The following is a 24,092-nucleotide window of genomic DNA, read 5'->3' as shown; positions in this document are numbered from 1 at the left end:
GCAAGTACCTTTTGACCATCCTCTGTCCCGCGACAAATTTTCCTGAAGCGATTCCTTTGAAGGAATTGAGCTCCACCGAGATAGTCGACGTTTTGTTGTCTGGGTTTGCGCGAATCGGTTTTGCTGAAGAGATTCAGGCTGACGAGGGTACGGTATTTACAAGTGCTTTAACCACGACGTTCCTAGAAAGGTATAGTGTGCGGCTGATACACAGCTCCGTGTACCATCCACAATCAAACAGCGTTGAGAAGTTGCACTCAGTGCTTAAGAGAGTGTTACGTGCATTGTGCCATGAACACCAAGCAGACTGGGAGGACTGCTTACCCGCAACCCTGTTCGCGTTGAGAACGGACCCACATAAGGCGACGGGGTTCACTCCTTCCGAGATTGGTTACGGTCGGACGATCCCTTCCCCCCTCAGAATGTTAAGAAAAGTGTGGGAAGGAACAGATGAAAGCCAGATGGTGGTGAGTTACGTTTTAAAATTGCTGGATCGCTTAAGTGTCTCGCAAGTACTGGTTGAAAAAAGCCTTAAAGAGACCCAGGAAATCGCGAAGGCGTACTATGACTGAAATGCGCGTAGGCGAACATTTAAGGTAGGCGACAGGGTCATAATCTTAAGGCCTTCACGAAAAAACAAACTCGAGGTACGGTGGGACGGACCCCTAAAGTTTACCCGGAAGATATCGGATACTAACTACACCCTAGAAGTTCCCGGAACAAGGAATAAAGGAATAATTTACCACTCCGATTTAATGAAACCTTATTGTGGAAGGGAACATGTGAACATGGTGGTAAACGCGTCTGAAGAAGTAGTGGTCGAACTTCCAGTTTTAGCGACAGTGACAGATGCGGAACGCTCCATAGAGGACAACCTGAATCTGCCTGTAAATCAACTGGCTCTTGAGGCCGATCAAGTAAGCGACCTCCTGAAACTCTTAGGAATTTTGCCAATGCTTCAGTAGCCGGCCAGGGAGAACGAGGCTCATTACTCATGAGATTGAGTTGGCATCAGACGAGCCCGTCCAATCCAAACCGTACCGGGTCTCACCTTGTCAGCGAGAAATAATGGAAGTAGAGATCAAACGAATGCTTGAGTTGTGAATCATTGAGCCAGCACACAGTGATTACACTTCCCCGATGCTTCACGTAGAGGCGAGTGGGAAAGAGTCGCGTCCATGTGTGGAATATAGGAAATTGAATGCGATTACCAGGGACCAACTTTACCCTATACCTAACACAGAAGAACGAGTTGAACGGATGGGTGGAGCCCAGTACATTTCAACAACCGACTTAGGCGGTACTGGCAGGTGCCGATGTCAGAAAGCTCAAGTCGCTACGCAGCATTCCCTTCCCCACTTGGCACATTTCGACCACTAATGTTATGTTTCGGGCTTAAGAACGCACCGTTTAGCTTTTCCAAGCTGATGGATATTGTTTTGAAAGACCTACAAGATTACGCGATCCCCCTACTTAGATGATGTGGCCATCTTTTCTAACAGCTGGAACGATCACATGGAGCACTTAAGGAAGGTGCTGGTACGTCTACGAGATGCGGGTCTCACGGTAAAGGCCGAAAAATGCAACTTCAGGTGTTCGCAAGTTACCTATCTAGGGCATTTCGTAGGACAAGGAACGCGGCGGTCCTCCGAACTGAAGATAGGGCCTATCAATCAATTTCCTGAACCTCGAACTAAGACGGATGTCAAATCCTTTCTGGGGCTCGTGGGATATTACCAGCGGTACATTCCAAATTTCTCACGGGTAACGCGCCCCCTGACAGATACCCTCCGAAAGGGAGAGCGCGAAAACGTTCGATGGAATGAAGCCAAAGAAAGCGCATTTCAGCACCTGAAAGAGGTTCTGAACTCAGGACCAGTGCTTTTGGACTCTCGGTTATTCTAAGGAATTTATCGTGCAGTGCGACGCTAGTGACAGAGCATTCGGAGTAGTCCTCAGCCAGGTGGGCGGAGACGCGGAGGAGCATACGGTACTGTATGCTAGCTGAAAATTAATGTGCAGAGAGGAGGCGTACAGCGCTCCCGAAAATGAATGCGCCTGCTTAGTTTGGGAGGTCCAGAAATTATATGTACGGAGTGAAATTCCCTTTGGAGACCGACCACTATCCTCTGACTTGCCTCAGACACATGTCCCCTAAGAAGAGACGCTTGCTCAGATGGAGTCTAATTCTCCAGGAATATAACTTCACCGTCCGTTGCAAAAGGGGCAAGTTAAATGAGAACGCGGATGGTTTGAGCCAGTTGTTTCGGTAAACCGACGCATTACCTTTAACTAACGAGGTTGGAAGTGTTATTATGGGCTGGAAGTCATACTTGTAGTTTGAAAACTTCGCTTGTGTATAGTCATAAAAGTTGTTTTTATTAATTGTTTAACTTTCTCCGGTTTCTTTGGCAACGACAATATCACTCTGGCCTTGTCGGCATTCGGGGAGATATGGAAAGCTGTTTAGAAAAGTGGTTGGAACTGCTTTATCAAAATTGGGAAAAGGAAAAAAAAAGCAGGGTTGATTTTGACATAGTAACAGCAAGGCGAGTCAGGGGTAACGAGCCTGCGCTTGCACGTGGTGCAGCGCTATGTTGTTTCGTTTGTTTTACGTACGTTTTCCAGGGCCTGGGATCCCGAAATTTGTCACACGAGGCTCGTCACCAGTACACTACGTGTTCCATCATCGTTTCTCATGGCCAGCGAATTGAGTTGAGCCGCCATTCCCAACTTCCGGGGCGAGGAGGAGTTGTTGGATACGGACCGTTTTTCTGGCGTCACTCAAGTTCTACGACCACATACAATCGCTATGGCATTCCCGTTATGGTACGCAGGGGCGCGTTTACCATGTTGCCGGACCCGTCAGACAGGTTGGCGACCCCAACCTCATTTGCCGCAGCTCGAGCTATGGTTTCCCCGCTGTTCGACTCCTCCCGAAAGTGCAACGGGAGCCTGACACGGTTCCGGGAAGTTGATCTTGGTCAGGAGCAAAGCTGTTTGCAGCTCTGAAAGGTCGTTCGAGAATAACCCGTCTTTTCCAGCTGAGCGCTTGCAGGCCAGGAGGCCACGCCTGTGGCAAGTCACCCATAGGACCCATGGGCCGAATGTAACAGCACTTCCACGGGCGCCTACCATTGGAGGAAAATGACGACACCTGAGGTGGCTCGACGATTGGCCGAAAATGACGGGACCCCGAGAGATCGATGTGTTTAAAGGCGTGTGACAGGAAGAAGAGACATTCATTCATTCATTCATTCATTCTACTTGCCACGGGCCACAGCGTCCGATTTGCTGCCGGCCGTCGATGACTTAAGAGGAAGCTTTAGCTCGGGTGCTCCTATCTAAATACATGTAAAAGGAGAATTCGTTTTTCTCGGCAACCACTGCACCAAATTTGACGGGGTTTGCTGCATTTAAAAGAAAAGCTTAAAATCTAGTGACTGTTGGTTTCGAATTTTCGATTTAGGTCGCAAATTTTTATAAAAAGTTGGCAAAAATTGCAAATTTTCAGAAAACGAAACTATCAAGTTTACAACTCCGTAACTCAGCAAGAAAAAATGATATCGCAATTATGTGAATTGTACCTGATAGTACATCTAAAGCGGACAAAATTGATATGTTACACATGAACCTCAAAAAATGTAGTAAGGTGTAATTACAACTTCTGCAGAACCTTCGTAAACAACGTAACAAATTCACGTAAGATGTAAACTGACATATCAAATTTGTCCGCTTTGAATGGTCTAATGGATGCCGTTTACAGAATCGCGATATCTGTTCTTGATGCAGAGCTATTAGCTTGTAAACTTCGTGCTTCTATTTTTTTCAATCGTCTGAATTTTTGAAAATCCTTTTAACAAAATTCAAGCCCTAAATCAAAATTCCGTTACCAACAGTCACTAGAATTTAACTTTCTCTCTCAAATGCAACAAATTTCATTAAAATCGGTCCAGGGGTTATCTCAGAAAAACGTTTTTGCGTTTTTACATGTATTTGAATAGTCCGCGTCGGAGTTGGGCCCGAGCTAAAGCTTCCTCTTAATGACTGTTCATTACTTTGTGTTATTACTGTAAATAATGTATATAAACCTTCAGTTCTCAAAATACTGCTCAACGTCGGCCAACTCCCGCACTTAACGGTAAGATCTAATAATACGCAAGCTTTGCGAAAACAAACTAATCCAATCTTTAAAACTGATGGTAGCGCTAAATAGGACGGACACACGATGAAAAGACGGTCTAATTTCATCGTGTGTCCGTCCTTTTTAGCGCTTCCATCAGTTTTAAAGAATGCATCACCAACTAGCCCAGCACCAAGTTTTATTGAAACTAATCCAAGGACCATTGATTACCACTAGCTCCATTAGCGTACCAACACACGTACTCGCTAAGCTGTCAATCATGCTTGCATATTCCAATGATCTTTTATTTGAATGGTTTTTTAAATTGGACGTGTCAGAGGACCATAACTTAACATAGCTATTGGTTTGCCTACATGGCGAACTCCGTCTTTTGCCATTGTGGTTTTCTGTAGAGCTATTTTGAATTGGTGACAATGGACGAGCTACCCCACGTCGAAACTGGCGCTCCACAATCGGACGTCCGGCTCATACTTTTTTCTATTGTTATTAAAAGTTAATTAAAATATGTTCAGCCTGAAGAGGCATTCGGGTAATCACGTGCTACGGCACTGGTGATAGTGCATCACAGTCTCGGTGCGGTCGAAGGGATCTGAAATAGCGAGGTCACGCTTAACGAAGGGTCAGTTCAGTTAACCAAGCAACAAATAGCAGATAACAAAATGTATTGTTTTTGCTGCTTAAGTATGCTTTGGCGAGCACCCTAGCAATATCGGTCCGTCTTTTAACACCTTATATCTGCAAAACAAAGACATGATTGGCCAGGTTAACACGTGTAATCGTTATAATGGTGTAATAGTAGAACATTGGTACTGTTAGAGAAAAAAATATTTCTGACCATGAATCGAATCGTGAGTCATAGCGTCTCAGAGAGATGACTGTGTGAGCCGCACAAAAAAATGGCTACGTCGCAGCGTCAAGGTTGTAACAAAAAAGGAAAATAAAGAAGTTAACACATGTAATCGTTATAATAGTTTAATAATTGCTGATTGGTAGCGATGGGTAGACATGCATAAGCTAGCTAAATAATTAAGCAAAAGGGAAGTAGCGGCCGAGCCAAAGAAGTTAGGTGGACGATTTGGGTATAGGAGGCGCCAATGTAAGTGTGTGCAGTATTTCGGTCTAAGCTCATGGCTCTTGGCGGAGCAGGTGAGCTGGTGTAGTTGAGCTAAGTAAAATCACTTTATAGTACTCGCTGCTTTGCATTAAGGAAGAAAGTGTTTTCTTTGTGATAACTTCGTGTAATTTACGCTTACGTATGTAGCTAACATATTGCTCATTGCATTTTTTCATATTGCTACCTGGTGTTTTTAGCCAGCGAACAGTCAGCATTGCGTGCCCAGCAAAACGGCGAAGAAGACGACGAAGTCAAAGATCCCGCGCCATCTGGAGAACCGTTGCTTAGTGTCTGGCATTTTTCGTCTCTGACTGCTCGTACTGTTACTTAATCTTGCGTTAGCGCGTGAAAAACTGGTGGAGGTGCGGGGTAATCTAATCTATGCACCACACCCCTCCGAGCAGCAGGAGCTCCAGCCCCGTATCGGTGGTTACGCCTATACACCGTGCCAGCAGAAGGATCCGTGGACAAGCCCCTGTGTTTGGATTCCTCCCTCCCAGAGAAAATGGCAGCTCCGACCACCCCAATAGGTATGGAAGGCCTAACGCCGATTCATTGTACGCTACTGAATCCTCGAACGCCGAATCCCTTCCACGGTGCCATACATGAGGACGTTGAAGATTGGCTGGTGCACTATGAACGTGTTGCCGTGTTCAACAAGTGGGATGACGCAGAGAAACTGAAAAACGTATATTTCAGCCTTAATGATGGTGCACGTGTTTGGTACGAGAACCATGCAGATGCCCTAAATTCATGGGCAGAATTCAAACACCGGATTCTTGAGACGTATGCGAGCCCTGATCGCCGAGAGCGAGCTGAGGATGATCTCCAGTCCCGTATACAAATGCCGAACGAAGGTGTCGCAATGTATGTCGAGGACATGACGCGTCTCTTTCGACGAGCCGACCCCAGCATGTCGGAAGAAAAGAAGGTGCGGTACCTGATGCGCGGAGTGAAAGAACAGCTGTTCGGCTGTCTCGTGCGCAGTCCTCCCAAGACTGTGTCAGAATTTCTTTCCGAGGCCGTCACCATGGAGCAGACGCTTCGGCAGCGGGCACCATCATACGAACGCCAAGTGAACGCTGCCTCACCTACGGACTACTTCGGAGCTCTCGGGGACCACGTCGATTTCTTTCGAGAGCTCATTCGTTCCGTAATCCGCGAAGAACTCCAGAAACTGCCCGTACCCTCACAGCCGACGCTCAACTCCTTGTCCAGCGTTCTTTGTGACGAAATCCAGCAAGCGCTAAGAGAACCACCCTCCAACACAGAAGCTCGACCGCTAAGAACTGACAGCTCCCGTATGTCGTATTCGCAAGCTTTAAGGCAACCTGCCCCACCTCCCTCGCCACTTCGCGCCGCGTGCCCGGCCATGCTACAGCCCGTCCAAGCAGCCTCGTATTACCAGGACCACCGACAGGCATCAAGGAAATCAGACGTGTGGCGGGCACCTGATCGCCGTCTCCTTTGCTTTCACTGTGGCGAAGCTGGGCACGTCTACCAACAGTGCTCCTATCGAGAGCTCGGACTACGCGGATTTTCAGCAAACCCGCCGCGACCTAGATTCGGCCAGCGTCCTCCTGAAATTTAATACGTTGCCCAGCAGTGCGGATCCCCATCAGCTCGACACCAGTCACGCTCCCCTTCGCCGCGGCGGTTTTCTCCGACTCGCCGTACGTATTCGAGGGTGGTGCGGGGTCGGTCGCCCAGCCCGCGCCGGAAAAACTAACCACAGCGGCCTTCGGGGCGAGGCCGCTCAGTCTGGACGTGCTCAAGGACCCCTGCTGACGCGTACGCGGACCGACGATACATCGACGACGACAGTACCTGCTGATTACAGAAGAAGAATTTCCGTGGACATTCCTGTACTGCTCGACGGTCGTGAATTCACTGCTTTAGTGGACACTGGAGCAGATTATTCTGTAATCAGCGAAAAACTGGCCACCCATCTGAAGAAAGTGACGACGCCTTGGAATCAAACGCCAGTTCGTACAGCTAGCGGGCACATCGTCACACCACTCGGCATGTGCACGGCACGAATACCGATTCGCGGCTCTACGTTTGTTGCTAGCTTGAGCCTTCTCCCTCAGTGTTCTCGAGACCTAATCATCGGCATGGACTTTCTCAGGGAGCACGGAGCTATCATCGACATTTGACAACGCCTCGTCACTTTCTCGACAAAGAGCGCCGCAGCGACGACAAACACCATCCACACTCGAGCATCTGTTCGTGTCATCGACGACGCTGTCACGTTACCACCACGTGCAAGTGTCGTAGTTCAGGTGCCATGTGACACTCTTACACTGTGAAGCGGTCGCAGAAAGCAATCGCTCTCTCCTGCTTTCTCAAGGTGCTTGCGTAGCAAGAAGCCTTATTGATCTCCATGATGGCCACTGTGAGGTTCTTGTCACGAACTTCAGCTACGAACACCGGCACCTTTTCCCCGGTACTGTCATCGCCTATGCCGACCCGATCGCCCATGTCACTGAGTGTTTTGTTTCCGAGGCAATCGACACTGCTGAAGCACCTATACGCAACGTCGACATTAGTTCAACGCTTCCTAAAGAGAACAAACACCCCCTACGCGAGCTGTTGCTCGAGTTCCACTCTTGCTTTGCACGGTCGTCGAAGATACGTCAAACGTCGATTACTAAACACCGTATCATCACTTATGACGACGTGCCCCCAATAGCAACAGCCTTATCGTGTTTCCCCGACCGAACGACATGCGATTCAAACGCAGCTCAAGGGAATGCTTCAAGACGGCGTAATACAACCTGCATGCAGTTCCTGGTCATCGCCAGTCGTTCTTGTTAAAAAGAAAGATGGCACGCTTCGGTTTTGTGTTGACTACCGGAAGCTAAACAACGTCACAAAGAAAGACGTGTACCCGTTGCCTCGTGTCGACGATTCTCTGGATAGACTGAGGCGCGGGAAGTATTTCTCCTCTATCGATCTGAAAAGTGGCTACTGGCAAATTGAAGTAGATGAGCGGGACCGCGAGAAAACTGCGTTTCTGACTCCGGACTGCCTTTATGAATTAAGAGTACTCCCTTTCGGCCTCTGTTCCGCGCCAGCCTCATTCCAGCGAATGATGGATACAGTTCTCGCTGACCTCAAATGGAAAAGCTGCCACGTCTATCTCGATGATGTCGTTATCTTTTCGGAAACTTTTGACCAGCACCTTCGACGCCTTCGGAATGTACTCGAAGCCATTCGATCGGCTGACCTTACACTCAAGCCAGAGAAATGCCATTTCGGTTACGAGGAACTGAAGTTCCTTGGTCACGTCGTGAGCGCGGCAGGTGTTCGGCCTGATCCCGAGAAGACTGCTGCCGTAGCTGCTCTTCCCACTCCAACCGAGACGAAAAGTGTCCGACGGTTTTGGGCTTGTGTGCATATTATCGACGCTTCATTGAAAATTTTTCGAAGATTGCAGAGCCGCTATTTCGCCTTACACGTGACGACGTGCCATTCCTCTGGACTGATGAACAACAGACTGACTTTGCGGAGCTACAACGTCGATTGTCTTCTCCTCCCGTGCTCGGTCATTTTGATGAGGATGCTGACAGAGAAGTACGCACTGACGCCAGCAATATCGGTCTCGGAGCTATCCTGGTGCAACGGCAAGACGAGACTGAACGAGTTATCGCCTACGCGAGCCGCACTCTGTCACGCGCCGAGTCCAATTATTCCACCACAGAGAGGAGTGCCTCGCAATTATTTAGGCTACTACAAAGTTTAGGTCGTACCTCTACGGGCGGCCATATAAAGTTGTGACCGATCATCACGCTTTGTGCTGGTTCACCAACCTCTGAGACCCTTCTGGACGATTGGCATGTTGGAGTCTATGACTCCAGGAATTTAACATCACCATCGTATACAAGTCAGGTAGGAAACATGAAGATGCTGACACGCTATCAAGAGCCCCTGTTGAATCTCAGTATCCTGACGAGGAAGATGACAGCGCCTTCCTGGGAGCCCTCAGCAGACCGGACCTGCTTGCTAAACAACGATCGGACGCTGAGTTAAGGCCCATCATTGATCACTTAGAAGGCGGCATCGCGTCCATTCCTCGACCACTTTCGCGACGGTTGTCGTCATTTTGCCTGCGAGAGGGCATCTTATACAAAAGAAACACAGGTGCCGGCGACAAACCACATCTTCTAGTAGTGCCTCAGGCCCTTCGCGACGACATGCTATTAGCCTGCCACGACGAGCCGACATCTGGTCACTTGGGCTACTCAGGGACTCTGGACAGGGTACGGCAACAGTACTACTGGCCTAGACTGAGTGCTTGCGTCAAACGCTACGTGAAAGGATGCCAACGCCGAAAGTCGCCATCCTTCAAGCCTGCAGGCCTTCTACAACCCATCGACTCTCCGCGTACGCCGTTTGATCAAGTTAGAATGAACCTTCTTGGGCCATTTCCCTTGTCTTCCTCCGGCAATAAGTGGATCATTGTCGCAACTGATTACTTGACGCCTTACGCTGAGACGAAGGCACTACCACGCGGGACAGCATATGAAGTCGCCCAGTTTTTTATGCATCACATTGTGCTTCGGCATGGCGCACCATCATTCATCATCACTGACCGAGGCACGGCATTTACGGCGAAGCTTCTGGACGACATCAAGTTGAGTAACACGAGTCATCGAAAGACCACTGCATACCACCCTCAGACTAACGGCTTGACAGAAAGACTAAACAAAACACTAGCAGACATGCTCTCTATGTACGTGGATGTGCAGCACAAAACGTGGGATCCAGCCGTACGTAACGTTTGCGTAAAACACTGCCACGCAGGAAACTACACGATTGACGCCGTTTCGCCTCGTTTATGGTCCAGAAGTTCAAACTAAGCTAGACGCCAGGATTCCGTATGAAGACATCGATCAGCTCGACCAGTTAGCTCCTGAGGTCGAGGAATACATTCAGCATGCCGAGGAAACACGTCAATTGGCCCGTGTCCACATAAGACAGCTGCAGTGTTCAGATGCCATAAGGTACAATCTTCACCATCGACAAGTTACCTATGAGCCTGGTGATCAAGTTTGGGTTTGGACCCCCATTACACGGCGAGGCCTCAGCGAGAAACTCCTGAGCAAGTACTTCGGACCATACACAGTACTAAGGCGTGTAAGCGACCTGAACTATGAAGTTGTTCCAGACGGAGACCTACCATCGCCCAAGCGCCGTTTACCACGCGCAGATACTGTACATGTCGTCCGCCTCAAGCCGTATTTTGCACGGTGATGTTAAGTGTACTGGCGATACAATCTTTTGTTTTTTGCTGTCGTCGCGTCGTCCTCCAAAGAACTGCGAAGAGTTTTTTTCTTTTTTTGTTCCCGACTACAGAACCCTCACTTTTTTTTTTGCCACGTGTGCATGCCCGTATAGTGTGATCGCGCGTTTCCCTTTTTTTTTTTTGTCTTACCTAATGTGCGTACTTTCCGTGCACGTCTTGTGTTTGAGCATCGAGTCGATGCTTCATTGGAAGGGGGAATAATGCTACCTGGTGTTTTGAGCCAGCGAACAGTCAGCATTGCGTGCCCCGCAAAATGGCGAATAAGACGACGAAGTCAAAGATCCCACGCCAGCTGGAGAACCGTCGCTTAGTGCCTGGCATTTTTCGTCTCTGAATGCTCGTATTGTTACTTACTCTTGCATTGGCGAGTGACAATATAACTTGACATACTCGCTAGATAGGGCTATGAGTATTAAAGCCGTGACTTTCATATAATTTTTCATCATTAATTCAGGAGTTCACAAAACCTCGATGCTTAACAAAGCTACCTCGTATAAGGTTTCTCGCTGGCTATGAAGCTCGGTGATGCCTCAGTAGACTTACAGGTCATTTTTCAATTGGAAAGACCGCACGAACACAAATAATGACCTGGCCTCGCAGGAAGACGGTGTAGCACTGGGTCGGTGCATAGAGGAGAAAATCAAGTCCAAGGCTAACATACCCGTGAAGGTCTCGATGACTCTCAAGGGGCGCCGCTACAAAGCCAAGGCGGAAAGAGACCCAACGTTTGTCGGCATCGGAAACTTCGACCTGCTACGCAAATGCGGCCGGCCTAAACGGGATCCGGAATACGAGCAAGACGCTCCAGCAGTCCGGGTACGTCAGCGCACATCACTCAAAATGTCACCCGCGCTTTTGCACTGCCTTGGGAAAACCGCTTGTCTCTGCTGCTTCAGCGCTGCGGTTTCCCGGCTCCACGTAAACTGTTTGCCTCAGCTCCACAAGCCCATCTTGTGAAGAGCCTGGGGCGACTCCAGACCGTACACTTATTCGCCCGCACTAAGTTAAAGGGTGTGTCTGGTGATTTTGAAAAGATAATGAACTGAGGCGCGTGTCATGTGCTTGCGCGTGGGAGCAACACACCCGCGATTTTTTTAAGCCAATTCGAACGTTAAGAAAAACCTTTTCGCAAAGCCTCGTTAAGCGTAATAATAGCAAAGCTGCCCAAAAGATTGCCTATAGAGTAGATACTTGGAGCGTCTTCGACAATTGAAAAACAGCGCACACATAAAAGCATGCAAATCGGGAACACAGCGGGAGATGATACCACGGCGATTTTGCAAAACAAACTTTAGTGGAAAACAGCGTAATAAATAAACGCATGTACCTTACAAAAAATGTGTGTTGTGCATGTCGATAACGTAACCGTCAGCTACAGCTTCGTTGCTACCTGCGCCTGGAACTTGTCGTAGAAAACTTCCATTCTTTATTAAGTAGTATAGCATAGGTTGAACAAATACACTGCGCGTCTTGTTCGTGAATCAGTCCGTTTGACTGATAATTGGTTGTAAATCATTTGCATAGATTTCTGCTAGCGATTTGTGCCTAGAGAAAGAATGACTTAAGTGCGCACTTGCTGCAGTCGAATGCAAGAAAACTACGCTTTCCATTTTCATGCGAACCTTGTATTGTCTCACTCGGTTGGGCTCGGTGTCGGTGTTGCGGTACGAAAAAACTTTAAACCAAGCAAAAACAAAAATTTCTTGTCGGGCTGCGGATAGGAGACCACTACGCTAACCGACTCAGCCACTGTCGGATCGTCATGCGTGCTCTTTAAAGCGTGGTTCCATGTGCATGAAGAAATAGACGTAGCGCAAAGCGTGAGCCGATCACAGGCGTCCCCTCCCTCAAGAGAAGGAAAGGGGCGCGATCCCGTGTTCGCTCGCCTCGCGCCAGGGGTTTTCCCCCAGTGCAGGTCCACAGTCAGATGGGGAGGCCGCGTTCATTTCGTTCTGCCGAAGAGCAAGCTGCGTTGAAGGAACGGCAGCAGGAGCGAGCCGCGCGTCGGGCGTTCGGCCGGGAACTCCCTCGAGAAAGGGCTCGTCGTCAACGTACCGACCTCGCCATGAAGGAGCGCGAAGCAAAGCCGTTGCGGCAACGAAGAGCCGCGGATCCCGAGCTTCGCTTGCACCCCTCTTCACAATAGTAGAAGGGCGGTCAATTTTCTGTACAATAGTTTTATCTGTCTTTTTTGTTATTACATCTTCAGTTTGTTCGCCATTTACGTATTCTCTGAAATCTCTAGCAAATGTAATGCCATTTGTGATGAACATTATTCTTATTTCTTATTATGTGGAAGAAGACAAAAATTGTAGGCGAAACCGACCGTACGGCAAGTAAGCTCCCTGTCTACTAAGTTCATTCATAGTAGACAGGTACACTTCTCAAAAGAAGGTACTTATATGCTCGAGCACATCCGCGCGCCCGTCATAGCGGATCGCAAAGGAAAGGATATTGCCAAACTGCTTGCTCATTTTAAGATATAGACGAATAATTGATGTCCACTACTGTGCAGGGCTAGACGTATGGCGGACACCAATATCGTGTTCCTTTCTGAAGCATAATTGTATGGCCTATACAAACGTTGTATGATGATATCCAGAATATGCATCGCAATCGTTCACCTTTTGCCATCCAGTCATAACGGGATTTACTGCTTGAAAGTGGTTGCTAAGCGTCAAAGCATCTGGTTCTGGCGGTGACAGAAGAACATTACTGAGTTTTTTGTTGAGTTTAGAAACCAGCGGTTGGCCTCAGCCATTCTCTCCTGCCAACTCTCACCCGCTTCGTTACTAAGTGTGACCTCGTTCACCAAATGTGCCGGTTCTCATCTTATTTGGGCCTTGTTCGGTATCCGAGTTGCGTGTTGTGCCTTGGATTTAGCACTGAAATCACGTTAAAAAGCTTTCAGGACAACCCTGACCATTCTGTCACATTAATAAGATAGGTCCAGCTTATTACACACTATACCTTGCAGTTTTTGTGCACACTAAATGAGTGCACGTGCGAAAGGATGCGCAGAAATTAATACGATATAGTTACCAACCTGCCATGATCGAACCATCTCCACAGCTGCATTTTACTCGACCCATTACGGAGAAACTGCATATCCCTACGAACTTTTTTTTTCTGAACTGACTCACTTATGTCCGCAGAATGGTCTCTCTTTTTTTTTTTTTTTGCACATATTTCTACAGTAGCAGGATGTCTATAGAATGTACATATTTAGTGTATCGTTCATAAACTGCTTCCTTCCCTTCAAATTGTGTGATAATTAGGATGTCCGGTATTGATGAATTGATTTAAATAAACACAGCACCTGAATTAAGCAATAATTGAAATATCTCGTTCAAACGTTCAAAGCGTAGCTTCGACTAGGCACTTATACAGATAGAAGAGACAAGAAATCTTTAAGGAAAAGTGTCTCTAGAGCCAATATGACTTTTTATTACTAGTTTATTATTAATGTTATTTTGCTGTGGCTGATATTATTTTGTGTCTGTCTTTGCTCCAATATAGTTATTGTATCGGCATCGCCATAAAATTCATAGTTTCAATGTTCTCCTTTATTTGTATCTGCAGGTTTGCGAACAATCCGAGCATTATAAGAAGAACATAAATTTCAGTGAGCAATACCAGAGCGTGGTCACGTACGACAAGTTGAAAGGAGACACGATCACCTTCGACAATGAGGCCTCCCTTCGTAAGAAAGTGAGCAAGTATTTAGCGCGGAGTTGGTTATGGCCGAGCATCGTACCATTTTATTTTTTCACTTATTTGATTTTATATACAGGCGCCTGCATCATAGCGTATACTGGCAGGAAAGTGTTTGGCTTTGACTTAAACTCTGTATTGCCAAACGTGTCATAATAGACACACTGAATTTATTATCTCGAAACGCTTATTAAAACGTGGGAAACAGCGCAAAAGCCACATAAGCGTTTTTGACACGCTGGGGCCACGTTTCCCAGTTACGATAGCTGGGTAAACCAATTACTAAATTGATTACGTTAGTATGTATTTTTACTTCAAACATCATTTTATAATTTTTTTGGTACGAATGCAGTTTGCACGTGTAGAAATATGAGTGATCAAGCTGTTTTAATACCGCTGGTTGTGAAATGCTGTTCAATCTTTAATAACAGAATGGTAAGCTGGGCGCGTTTCTACGATTTTATCGTGAGGAACTCTCATACTAACACATAGATGATAAAAAAAGGAAAACACGGCAATTCTCTAGACTCGGAACTGAAGCTTTATAAGAAAAAAAAAGCAAGGAAATAAGTATGTATGGAAAATATCACGTCGCACAAGCAATTCTGCGTTCGCAATTATCAGGTCGAGATCAACTTCGGGCAGCGAATCCAGTTCCATGCAAACTGTAAAAAAAAAAAAAGGAAAATAAAAGCAGTAATGAAGCAAAAGGGCCCTGCAAGGTTAGCCACAAATATCCGTTTGTTTTTGTTTAATGTTCGGCTCATTTATGTATGTACATTCACATCTGGCAGGTCTTATATCGGCCATAGAATACGTCGCATCAAAGAAAGACTACAAAAGCATGCGCAGAGTGTGAAATTAAAAAATAAAGCAAAGATCTCGTGTCTTTTCCAACAGCACTGACTAAAACGCGGTTCTGATGTATTGTTAAATACTCAGTTGAGAAACAAAGATAAAAATAAGTTAACGAGTCTTTGCAATAAAAAAAAAAAAGACTAAGAGACACGTGTATTAGTAGGCCCTCGTTCGGTATGCACTACGGCCAGTAAGAGCAGATAACGCCGCTATTTATTGGAAATTCTTCACAGCACCTGGAATTAAGCGACGAGTTGTCTACGGCGTCGTGCCGCCACGTGAAGTCATGGTCGTTCCAGCTGATAATCGGGTGCCGTCACGAACAAGTCGCGAACGAAGCCATAGGCGACAACGTTTCTTTGAATTGCTTAGCGCATGTACCCATAACATAAGCCGCCTAAGCCCCTTCTTCATTCTTACCTTCTTTTTTTAGTAAGCCTTTTTATATACTGATACGTACTTACACTAGGGTTCGCTCTCGAAACACAATACTAATTCACCGGGACCACCAGGAAAGCAGCAATTCGAAGGGAAAATTAAGCACCGCGTCTTGTTCCAATAATTTCTTCAAACTGTGTCTGCCTGTGAGATGGTCACGCTGTGATCGCGCGTATTTTGATTCTCTACTCACGTCACCATGATAATTTATGCCGAAGCACTGCAGTTTCCCTGCTATCCTTCTTAGCAGTCGTTAAAATGAATCGGTGATCTTCCGGGACCGCAAGAATCAACAGTCAGGTATGAAAACGACGATAGTTCGGAACGCAGATAAAAACAACTATTACGAAAAAGATAATATTAGCTGTCGTCCATGCTCGCGCAACGTTATGACGTTGCGAACGATTGATCACGCCTGTTACTTCGGTTTTATTGCGCAAACTTTTGATGAAGGTATATGGTACTTTGTAAACATTCGCAGCCAGAACCCATAATTAATGGATACTGCCGCGTTGCTTCCCTCATGACGATCGAGGGAGAATGCATGGCACATGAATCCCTCCGGTCCGCCATTATGTCGTCCATTCGGGTACTGACGGTCGTATTTGCAACACGGGCTTCGTGAACACTTAAGAATAGATTGTCCAATATTTATTTCGTGGCACTCAAGACAAGAAATATGCTACCGCGGTAATGGCCCATTTATGTGCCTACTGCGTAGAGCTAATGTTTGATTCCAGCTACATGAGAATGACAATCTTCTGGATCAGCTTAGAAAACTCGTCGGAGGCTATTTCCCAGCATCTCGACACAATATGTCGACCGATGCTTAAGCGTATTGAAGTTCGTCTCGGCGACGAACATTCCTGTCACGCGACCCGGAACTATGCCAAGTTCTTCAAGCTATCGCTCGGACAATCACTGCTACCAGCGAGAGTAAAGTTTTCCAACCGTATCGGCGTGTTTGTGGGCGTTTGTACCTAGGTGATAAGCCTTCTCTTCATATTTGTGTCTCATGCGATGTCTGACGCAAACATGGCTGGAAAGCATGACCACGCCCTGAGCGCATACAGTACCGATTCCCCCCCTTTCTTCGCCGAGAGCGTTAACGGGAAGCTACAAAAAAAAAAAAACTGCACTCATTGCAAGCGACAACTTGAGCTTGAGCATTCACTTTCGCTTCTAGTTGCGAGCAGATTTTCGAGCTCGCCGCTCTTCACGTAGCCATGTAATCGAACGTCTTGTTGTTGTTCGTCACGGTGCCTCGTCTCTGCCTGCACCCTCTCCTTTCACCGACTTGGTAAAGTTCTAGGCCGCTGCTGAAGCTCTACCCCTAGGGACTCAAGTGCCCCTTGGCAACACATGTCATTTGTCATATGTTTTTTGCCCAGATTTCGGTTGGGCTTTGCAGAAATAGTCCCTTTAACACGACATGTGTCCATAAATTGTCCAAATCAAACGTCACTTCTGTTTGAACCAAGTTTTTAAACCACTCTCATTTAAAAACTGCTCAACAACCGGTGTTGTTAGCTGTCGTTAACCAAAACTTTTGGATTAATTAATTGTCAGCAAAATTATTGTGCTCGTGGACATTTCACTAATGATTGTACGGAGTGGTCCGCAGTAACATAAGGAACTTGGTGTCTACGCTGCCAACACATAAATTTATTCCCTCGAACAGCCAAGAGCCTGGTTATCATGCTAGCTTTCTGTGGCGCTTTACCACCTTGCGTTTGCTCGTTCTTACGTGGAGATGCAGCTACCGAGCCTATTTTCTCGGCGGGACGAGACAGTGAAAGTACACCTGCGCTGGTTGAAATAGAGCCTAAGAAGTCCTTATTTATCGTGTAACAATGGCGCTAGTCCCACTAAACAACGCAAACAGGTGCCCTTCATAATCTGTGATGTCACACTGACGTAGTGGCGCTGGGGTTATGACTCGATGTAAAGAAAGAAAAAGCTTAGGCATTTTTATTTAGCAAAAAAAAAAAAAAAAAACTGCACTCATTGCAAGCGACAACTTGAGCTTGAGCATTCACTTTCGCTTCTAGTTGCGAGCAGATTTTCGAGCTCGCCGCTCTTCACGTAGCCATGTAATCGAACGTCTTGTTGTTGTTCGTCACGGTGCCTCGTCTCTGCCTGCACCCTCTCCTTTCACCGACTTGGTAAAGTTCTAGGCCGCTGCTGAAGCTCTACCCCTAGGGACTCAAGTGCCCCTTGGCAACACATGTCATTTGTCATATGTTTTTTGGCCAGATTTCGGTTGGGCTTTGCAGAAATAGTCCCTTTAACACGACATGTGTCCATAAATTGTCCAAATCAAACGTCACTTCTGTTTGAACCAAGTTTTTAAACCACTCTCATTTAAAAACTGCTCAACAACCGGTGTTGTTAGCTGTCGTTAACCAAAACTTTTGGATTAATTAATTGTCAGCAAAATTATTGTGCTCGTGGACATTTCACTATTGATTGTACGGAGTGGTCCGCAGTAACATAAGGAACTTGGTGTCTACGCTGCCAACACATAAATTTATTCCCTCGAACAGCCAAGAGCCTGGTTATCATGCTAGCTTTCTGTGGCGCTTTACCACCTTGCGTTTGCTCGTTCTTACGTAGAGATGCAGCTACCGAGCCTATTTTCTCGGCGGGACGAGACAGTGAAAGTACACCTGCGCTGGTTGAAATAGAGCCTAAGAGGTCCTTATTTATCGTGTAACAATGGTGCTAGTCCCACTAAACAACGCAAACAGGTGCCCATGCTTCATAATCTGTGATGTCACACTGACGTACTGGCGCTGGGGCTATGACTCAATGTAAAGAAAGAAAAAGCTTAGGCATTTTTATTTAGCAATACTTAAATTGAACGAAAACAATTTTGAAAGAACAGCGTACAAGTATAAGCTGATTTAACGTTGGCATATAGTGCCCCTTAGACGCAGTTGCAGTGATTCAGCGACTGTCTTCTTCGCTTTGCCGGGACTGTAATGTCGTAACGGCAATCAGCATATGCCACTTTTAATGTGATGCCGTGGGCGCTGCCAGGTTTCATCATGTGGTGACGCGTCCATTGCTTGCCTCAGCTGCCTCCGTTGCCTCTGTGTTTGCTATGGAAGTGCATGACGCCCCGTTAGGTCTTAGCAAACCTCTTTTTCGGCGGGTAGCGTAAGAAGTGACCGGGTGGACGACACGTTGCTTTAGCCACAGACTCAGAGGACATGTAAGCGCTTTCAGAGCTCATTACGTCTTGTTCAAACGGTGCGAGCAGCGTATACCGTGCTTGTGGTAGTAGTGGAACCAGAAAGAGCTGTTCAAACTTTCCGGTTCTGAATTGGATCAAGATCAGAACTTTTCGCTTTTCGTCCTTTATTTGCCAATCACTTTGAGTCGGCGGCTGGTCATGTTTTTGACTCAGTAACGTTTCTCAGTGGAGTCACTATCTCACTGTTTATTTTCTGCCTAATCACTCGCGGGTGTGCCCAGTTGCGGTAGAATTGTTCTTGTCGTGTTCAAGGCTTGGAACGTGGACGTTCTGTAATTTGGAATAGCTTATAACAAAGGCGTATTATCGCTAGTTTCTCGCTTAATCTGTGGGCCGTCACAAAATGCTCAGTTACGAAAGACCATGTACTTTCGGTGTAGTATGTCACCCATGCTTCAGCGCAGTGATTCAAGAGTGCGCCCGTTTACTTTTGTACGTGGGTGATAGAATGGGCCTTAGTTTAAGTGTGAGTTGGTGTGGATGTGTGTAGATACAGTGCGAAAAAATTACTATGCTAGGAAGTGGCACTACACCCTTTGTGAGTGTGTAACGAGTACTACTCACTCTTGCCCACGTTTCGAAATTTATGTCGTTGCTTTGGAGATAAGCGATACCACGCTACGGATGAGTGATTTTTACTATCCTCCAAGAAAGCTGCGAATCGTGAAGGGCCGGCCACACAGGCAGTCCTTGTGCAGCAGCGGTTGGTGAGCTTGGCCGCACAGATTAGTTGCATGCCCTAACATGTCAGTCAGTATTTTGCGCCCGAACACCGAACACTTCTTCCATATACCATTCCACATTTCGTGCCAGGAATGGAGCACAGTGCGTTAGCGATCAGCCGGTTACATTTCCAAAGCTGGTCGCAATGTAACAGGGCACAAGCGACAATGTCTTCACATTCGTGAGTTTTCGCTGAGGCAACGTGTGCAGAGTGACAGAAGGCGCCACCTCGTTCCTCTAGAGTAATCTACTCCGCCAAAAGCGTCCATAGACAAGAACAATCTCTGATTTGCGCTTCACCCGAATCTGGAGTATATGACCGAACACAGCTTCCGCGACGCACCGGCACCCTCATACATCGTCTTCCGTCTCGGAACTGCTCGCAGAAAGCTCTTTTTATTTCGACTTAAGCGCATGTCCTCTCCGACATGTTCGTGCGGCCATGACGACGAAAACGTGTACCGCATAATCTTCGAGTGACCCAGGCACATCACATATACATACAGCGCTTCGGAGAACAACTCCATGTACTCGATTCACATGGAATTTTCTGACTTGCCATAATGTCAGGCTCAAGGCTAGGCACTGCATTGAAATGCGGTTAAATCACTTCCACGCTTGCGCACGCTAGCAATTGCGGCGAACGTAGAGTCTACGGCACAATGTGTGTACTTTTGCGTCGAAAAACTTTTGTACCTCAGACTATCGCAGATGTTACTACGACGAGATGTTTTCAGCCGACTCTTGCACTCCTATTGCTATTTCACATTCTTCTGCCTTGTTTAGGAATCACCTCGTGCAAGAATTAAAATTATTTATAGTTCTTTCTTTAATTTTACATCATTAGCCGAGTGAAAAAGGGGTAGCCGTCGCCAGTAATCGCCCGACAAATACTCTGTTTATCTTTTATATCTTGACAACAATACTCACAACGACACCGAGACTCACAGCTAGGTCTCGCGTACGCGACTTGATGTTCGTTTCGCGCACGCGCCTTGTCTCCCGTGTGTGTTGGTTATACCGTCAAACATCCTTTGCCGCGCCGTGTGTTTCACCCGCAGGTCTGCGACGCCACAGCGTCGCACGGTTCGTTCTCTGTCGCCGCCTACGATGTCAACTACGACCGAGGCAGATCCTTTTGTGGCATGTGGGGCGCCATGGGCCACTTCTCTCGGCTCAAACTCATCCGCAAGCTGAATGCTTTCATGCGTGGCGAGGACGCTGGTGACGACGTCAACTGTAAAAGCGACGGCGATAACTCGCGGTGACCGGAGGCGAACTCAAAGTGTTGGCCACTTGTAGCCAGCTTATGGATTCCCTTACTACTCTCAGAAGATAGATATACTGTATTTCTTATTTCAGAGTGTTCATGTTCTGTGCTAACAGGTGCGGGGAACATTCGTATTTATTTACAAATGAGAACATGCTGTTCATAGAATATCGCGTTTTATGGCCACTGAGATGGTTGCATTTTATGCGTTTGTCTACAGTGTTCAAGCAAGGCAATATTGTGATGCGGCTTACTGATTACGTGGCGGTCAAGGGTAAATTATGAATGCGGGAAAAGTTTTGTGCGAGACCTCAGAGCGTCAATTGTTCGCGGGTCGAAAGGTCTGAGAATAGGATGGACTTTTGGGCTGCCGCCTTACGCAGCCTAGTATTCGGATTTCCATGCTGTACGAGCATTAACAGACGTGATTTTCTAAACGAAGGCACACAGTGTCCGGAAATTAAACTTTTCACTTCAACGCAAGCCTTGCACATTCATGACGTGTTTTAATGCCATTACAGACAAGGCAGTGCGAATCCTTAATCGGATCCTCTATATAGAATAGCACTTACACGCATTTTTAAGCCTTACCATCGTAAGCCATGGTGAAGGTTTCAGAGGAGATTTCTTGTTTAGGCTATTTTGGAAGAAGGCGTATGAAATGTGATCGTGAATTTAGTAATTGCGCATGGTATAGTGGAGGGAAGCTACTGAGCACTTTCCTCGTTACTGTGGCGTGTATAGAATGTGCTGCCGCTTTAAATTGCCGTCCATGTAAAAAACTATACAATAAAAGCAATTACTATTCAACATTGCTAATCTGTTGGAATTCAAGAAGAGCAACTTTATTTGTGTCATGTCTTCTTGGAGTTACGTTGTGGCACATATCGAACCAATGCAATCGAACGTATTACTAGCGCTAGGGCAATTTCCTATATTTTTATTTTCTATTTTATCTGTTTACATAGCCTTAGGGCCCCTAGGGGCACTACATAGGGGGGTGGGGGATTTGCACCATCCAAATTTGCATCACATACGACATAAAAGAGAAAGGCACGCAGAGAAAACCGGCACATCGTACAGTTGCAAAAGGGAGGAAAACATCACGGCAATGCAACATTAGGCTCGGCATAACACGATTCGATAATTATGTACTCTGCTAAGATGGAAATCTTACATGAATCGAGTCATTGTCTACATTCAAATTACTGCGCTGTTCCTGGTTCAAGATGTGCAAGTAGGGCTTCCTGGAAAGAAGCAGCTTCCCTTATTGTCACAACGCTATTCGGTAACGCGTTCCATTCTTTAATTGATAAGAAAAGGGTGGAAGTTTGATATTTTACTCTTCTTCCGAAAATAGGTCATACCTCGTGTATGTGATTGGTACGTGTGGAAATATGATGCACAGGAACAATGCGTGTAGCCGCGAATCCAGAGTAACCAAAATATAAAGAGTGGAAAAAAGCCAAACGTAAAAACTTGCGTCTAGTGTCAAGGTTTAAAAGATTAAGTGTGCGCTTTAAAACGGAAACGCTGGTGTATGTTGAATCAGAAGATAAATCTAGCAGCCTTATTTTGAACTGATTCCAGGAATCTTGTAAGACTAGCGTTATTAGGATGCCATGCGATTGATGCATACTCTGAAGAAGACCTTATCAGGGATGTACATATACGCATGCATTTTCGTTTCCGATTTTCCGAGTGATAGTCGGTGCTTAAGGACGCCTAGCATTTAAATACTTTTTTCGTGACATAATTTACGTGTTTGTCCCAAGCTAAGTCAGATGTAAAAAATACACCCAAATATTTAGTAAAGTCAGCCTGTTCAATCAGAGCATTGTCCATTGTATAAAAATTATGGCGCGTGTTAGTGAGCGCGGAAAAAAGCGTGTTTCGTTTTTCCTGCATTAATTTTCATCTGCCATAGGCGACACCATTCGGTCAGCTTGACTAGGTCGGCTTGCAAGGCGTTTACATCATGTTGAGAAGCTATTTGCCTATAAATTACACAGTCGTCTGCAAAGGGTCTTATAGTTGAGCCAATATTACTCGCGATATCATTAATATAAATTAAAGAAAGAAGGGGACCCAACACAGATCCTTGCTTGCGGTACCCCGGACAAGACCGACGTGGTACTTGACCACCATTCAATAAATATTACACGTTGGTAACAGTTAGATAACAAATTTTTAATCCACGTAGTGATCTTCTGGTTTAACTGAAGTTTGCAAACTTTGGTTATTGATCGTTTATGGGGTATCCTGTCGAAGGCTTTCGCAATATCAATAAAAATGGCATCGGTGTACTGTAAAGCATGAATGGAAGAATGGAGGTCAGATACCAATTCGAAAAGCTGCTTTTGACAGGATTTCTTGTATCTAAAACCATGCTGATTTTCAAAGAATAGTTTATTCATATTAATGTGGGACATTATTGGAGTGAAAATTATATGTTCCGATAACTTGCTGCATATTGAGGTTAATGAAATCGGGCGATAATTATTTGCGTTGGTGGGGTAACGTGATTTAAATATGGGCACGACGTTTGCAATCTTCCATTCATGAGGGACGCATCCTGTGTTTAATGTTTGCTGAACGATGAATGAGAATAAGAATGCCGATATTTGTGAAGTCATTTTTAATAATTTTGTGTTAATACCATCAGGCCCTGGGCTGGAATTTAGAGGGAGCCTATCAATAGCCTTAACCACACCTTGTACGCTTACAGGAATATCATCCGACGGGAGCAGAATGTTGGCTTCACTATCCCCTAGGAAATCACTCTGAGGCTCTTCATTAGTAAAAACATTCTTAAAATGATCATTAAATATATCGGCTGTTTTTACGGGCGACACGATACACCCACTGCCATCTCTTCTCGGCGGCACTTCCGGTCGATTTTTGGGATTAACTACCTGCGAGAATTTCGTTGGGTTAGTTCGTTGTGAAGTAGGTAATGTGGGATTGAAGTAATAGTTTTTAGCCTCCTGTATAGCAATTTCGACTTTTGTGGCCGACTCTTTATAAATTTGCCAAATGCTCGCCATGTTTGTTTGTTTAGCCTTTCGGTACGCCCGTTTCCTTTTATTTAGACATGACCTGACATCTTTTGAAAACCAAGGGGCGTCCACTTTAGTTGTTTTGAGATTTTAGGAATGCACACCTTTTCAACTTCCTTTAGTTTGTCACAGAAAAGCTCCCAATTTCATATGAAGAACGGGAATGAAAGCCACGTTGAAAAGTGGGCGCGAAGTTTTCTAGGAT

General features: G+C 46.1%; 1 protein-coding gene across 1 annotated transcript in view; it reads left to right on the top strand.

Annotated features, from left to right (window-relative positions):
* The window catches only part of LOC129384882 (uncharacterized), a 39,098-nt gene extending 18,272 nt beyond the window's left edge, over nt 1-20,826 (top strand). Inside the window, exons 6-8 of the mRNA XM_055070476.1 lie at nt 11,167-11,382; nt 14,149-14,277; nt 20,620-20,826. Coding sequence (XP_054926451.1) covers nt 11,167-11,382; nt 14,149-14,277; nt 20,620-20,826 — 552 coding nt within the window. The remainder of the gene's footprint in view (nt 1-11,166; nt 11,383-14,148; nt 14,278-20,619) is intronic.
* The last annotated feature ends 3,266 nt before the right edge of the window (nt 20,827-24,092 follow it).

This window comes from Dermacentor andersoni, chromosome 5 (assembly GCF_023375885.2).
Source record: "Dermacentor andersoni chromosome 5, qqDerAnde1_hic_scaffold, whole genome shotgun sequence".
Classification (NCBI taxonomy): domain Eukaryota; kingdom Metazoa; phylum Arthropoda; class Arachnida; order Ixodida; family Ixodidae; genus Dermacentor; species Dermacentor andersoni.
The sequence above is the reverse complement of the archived record's forward strand: the minus strand, read 5'-3'. Positions and strand labels throughout refer to the sequence as shown.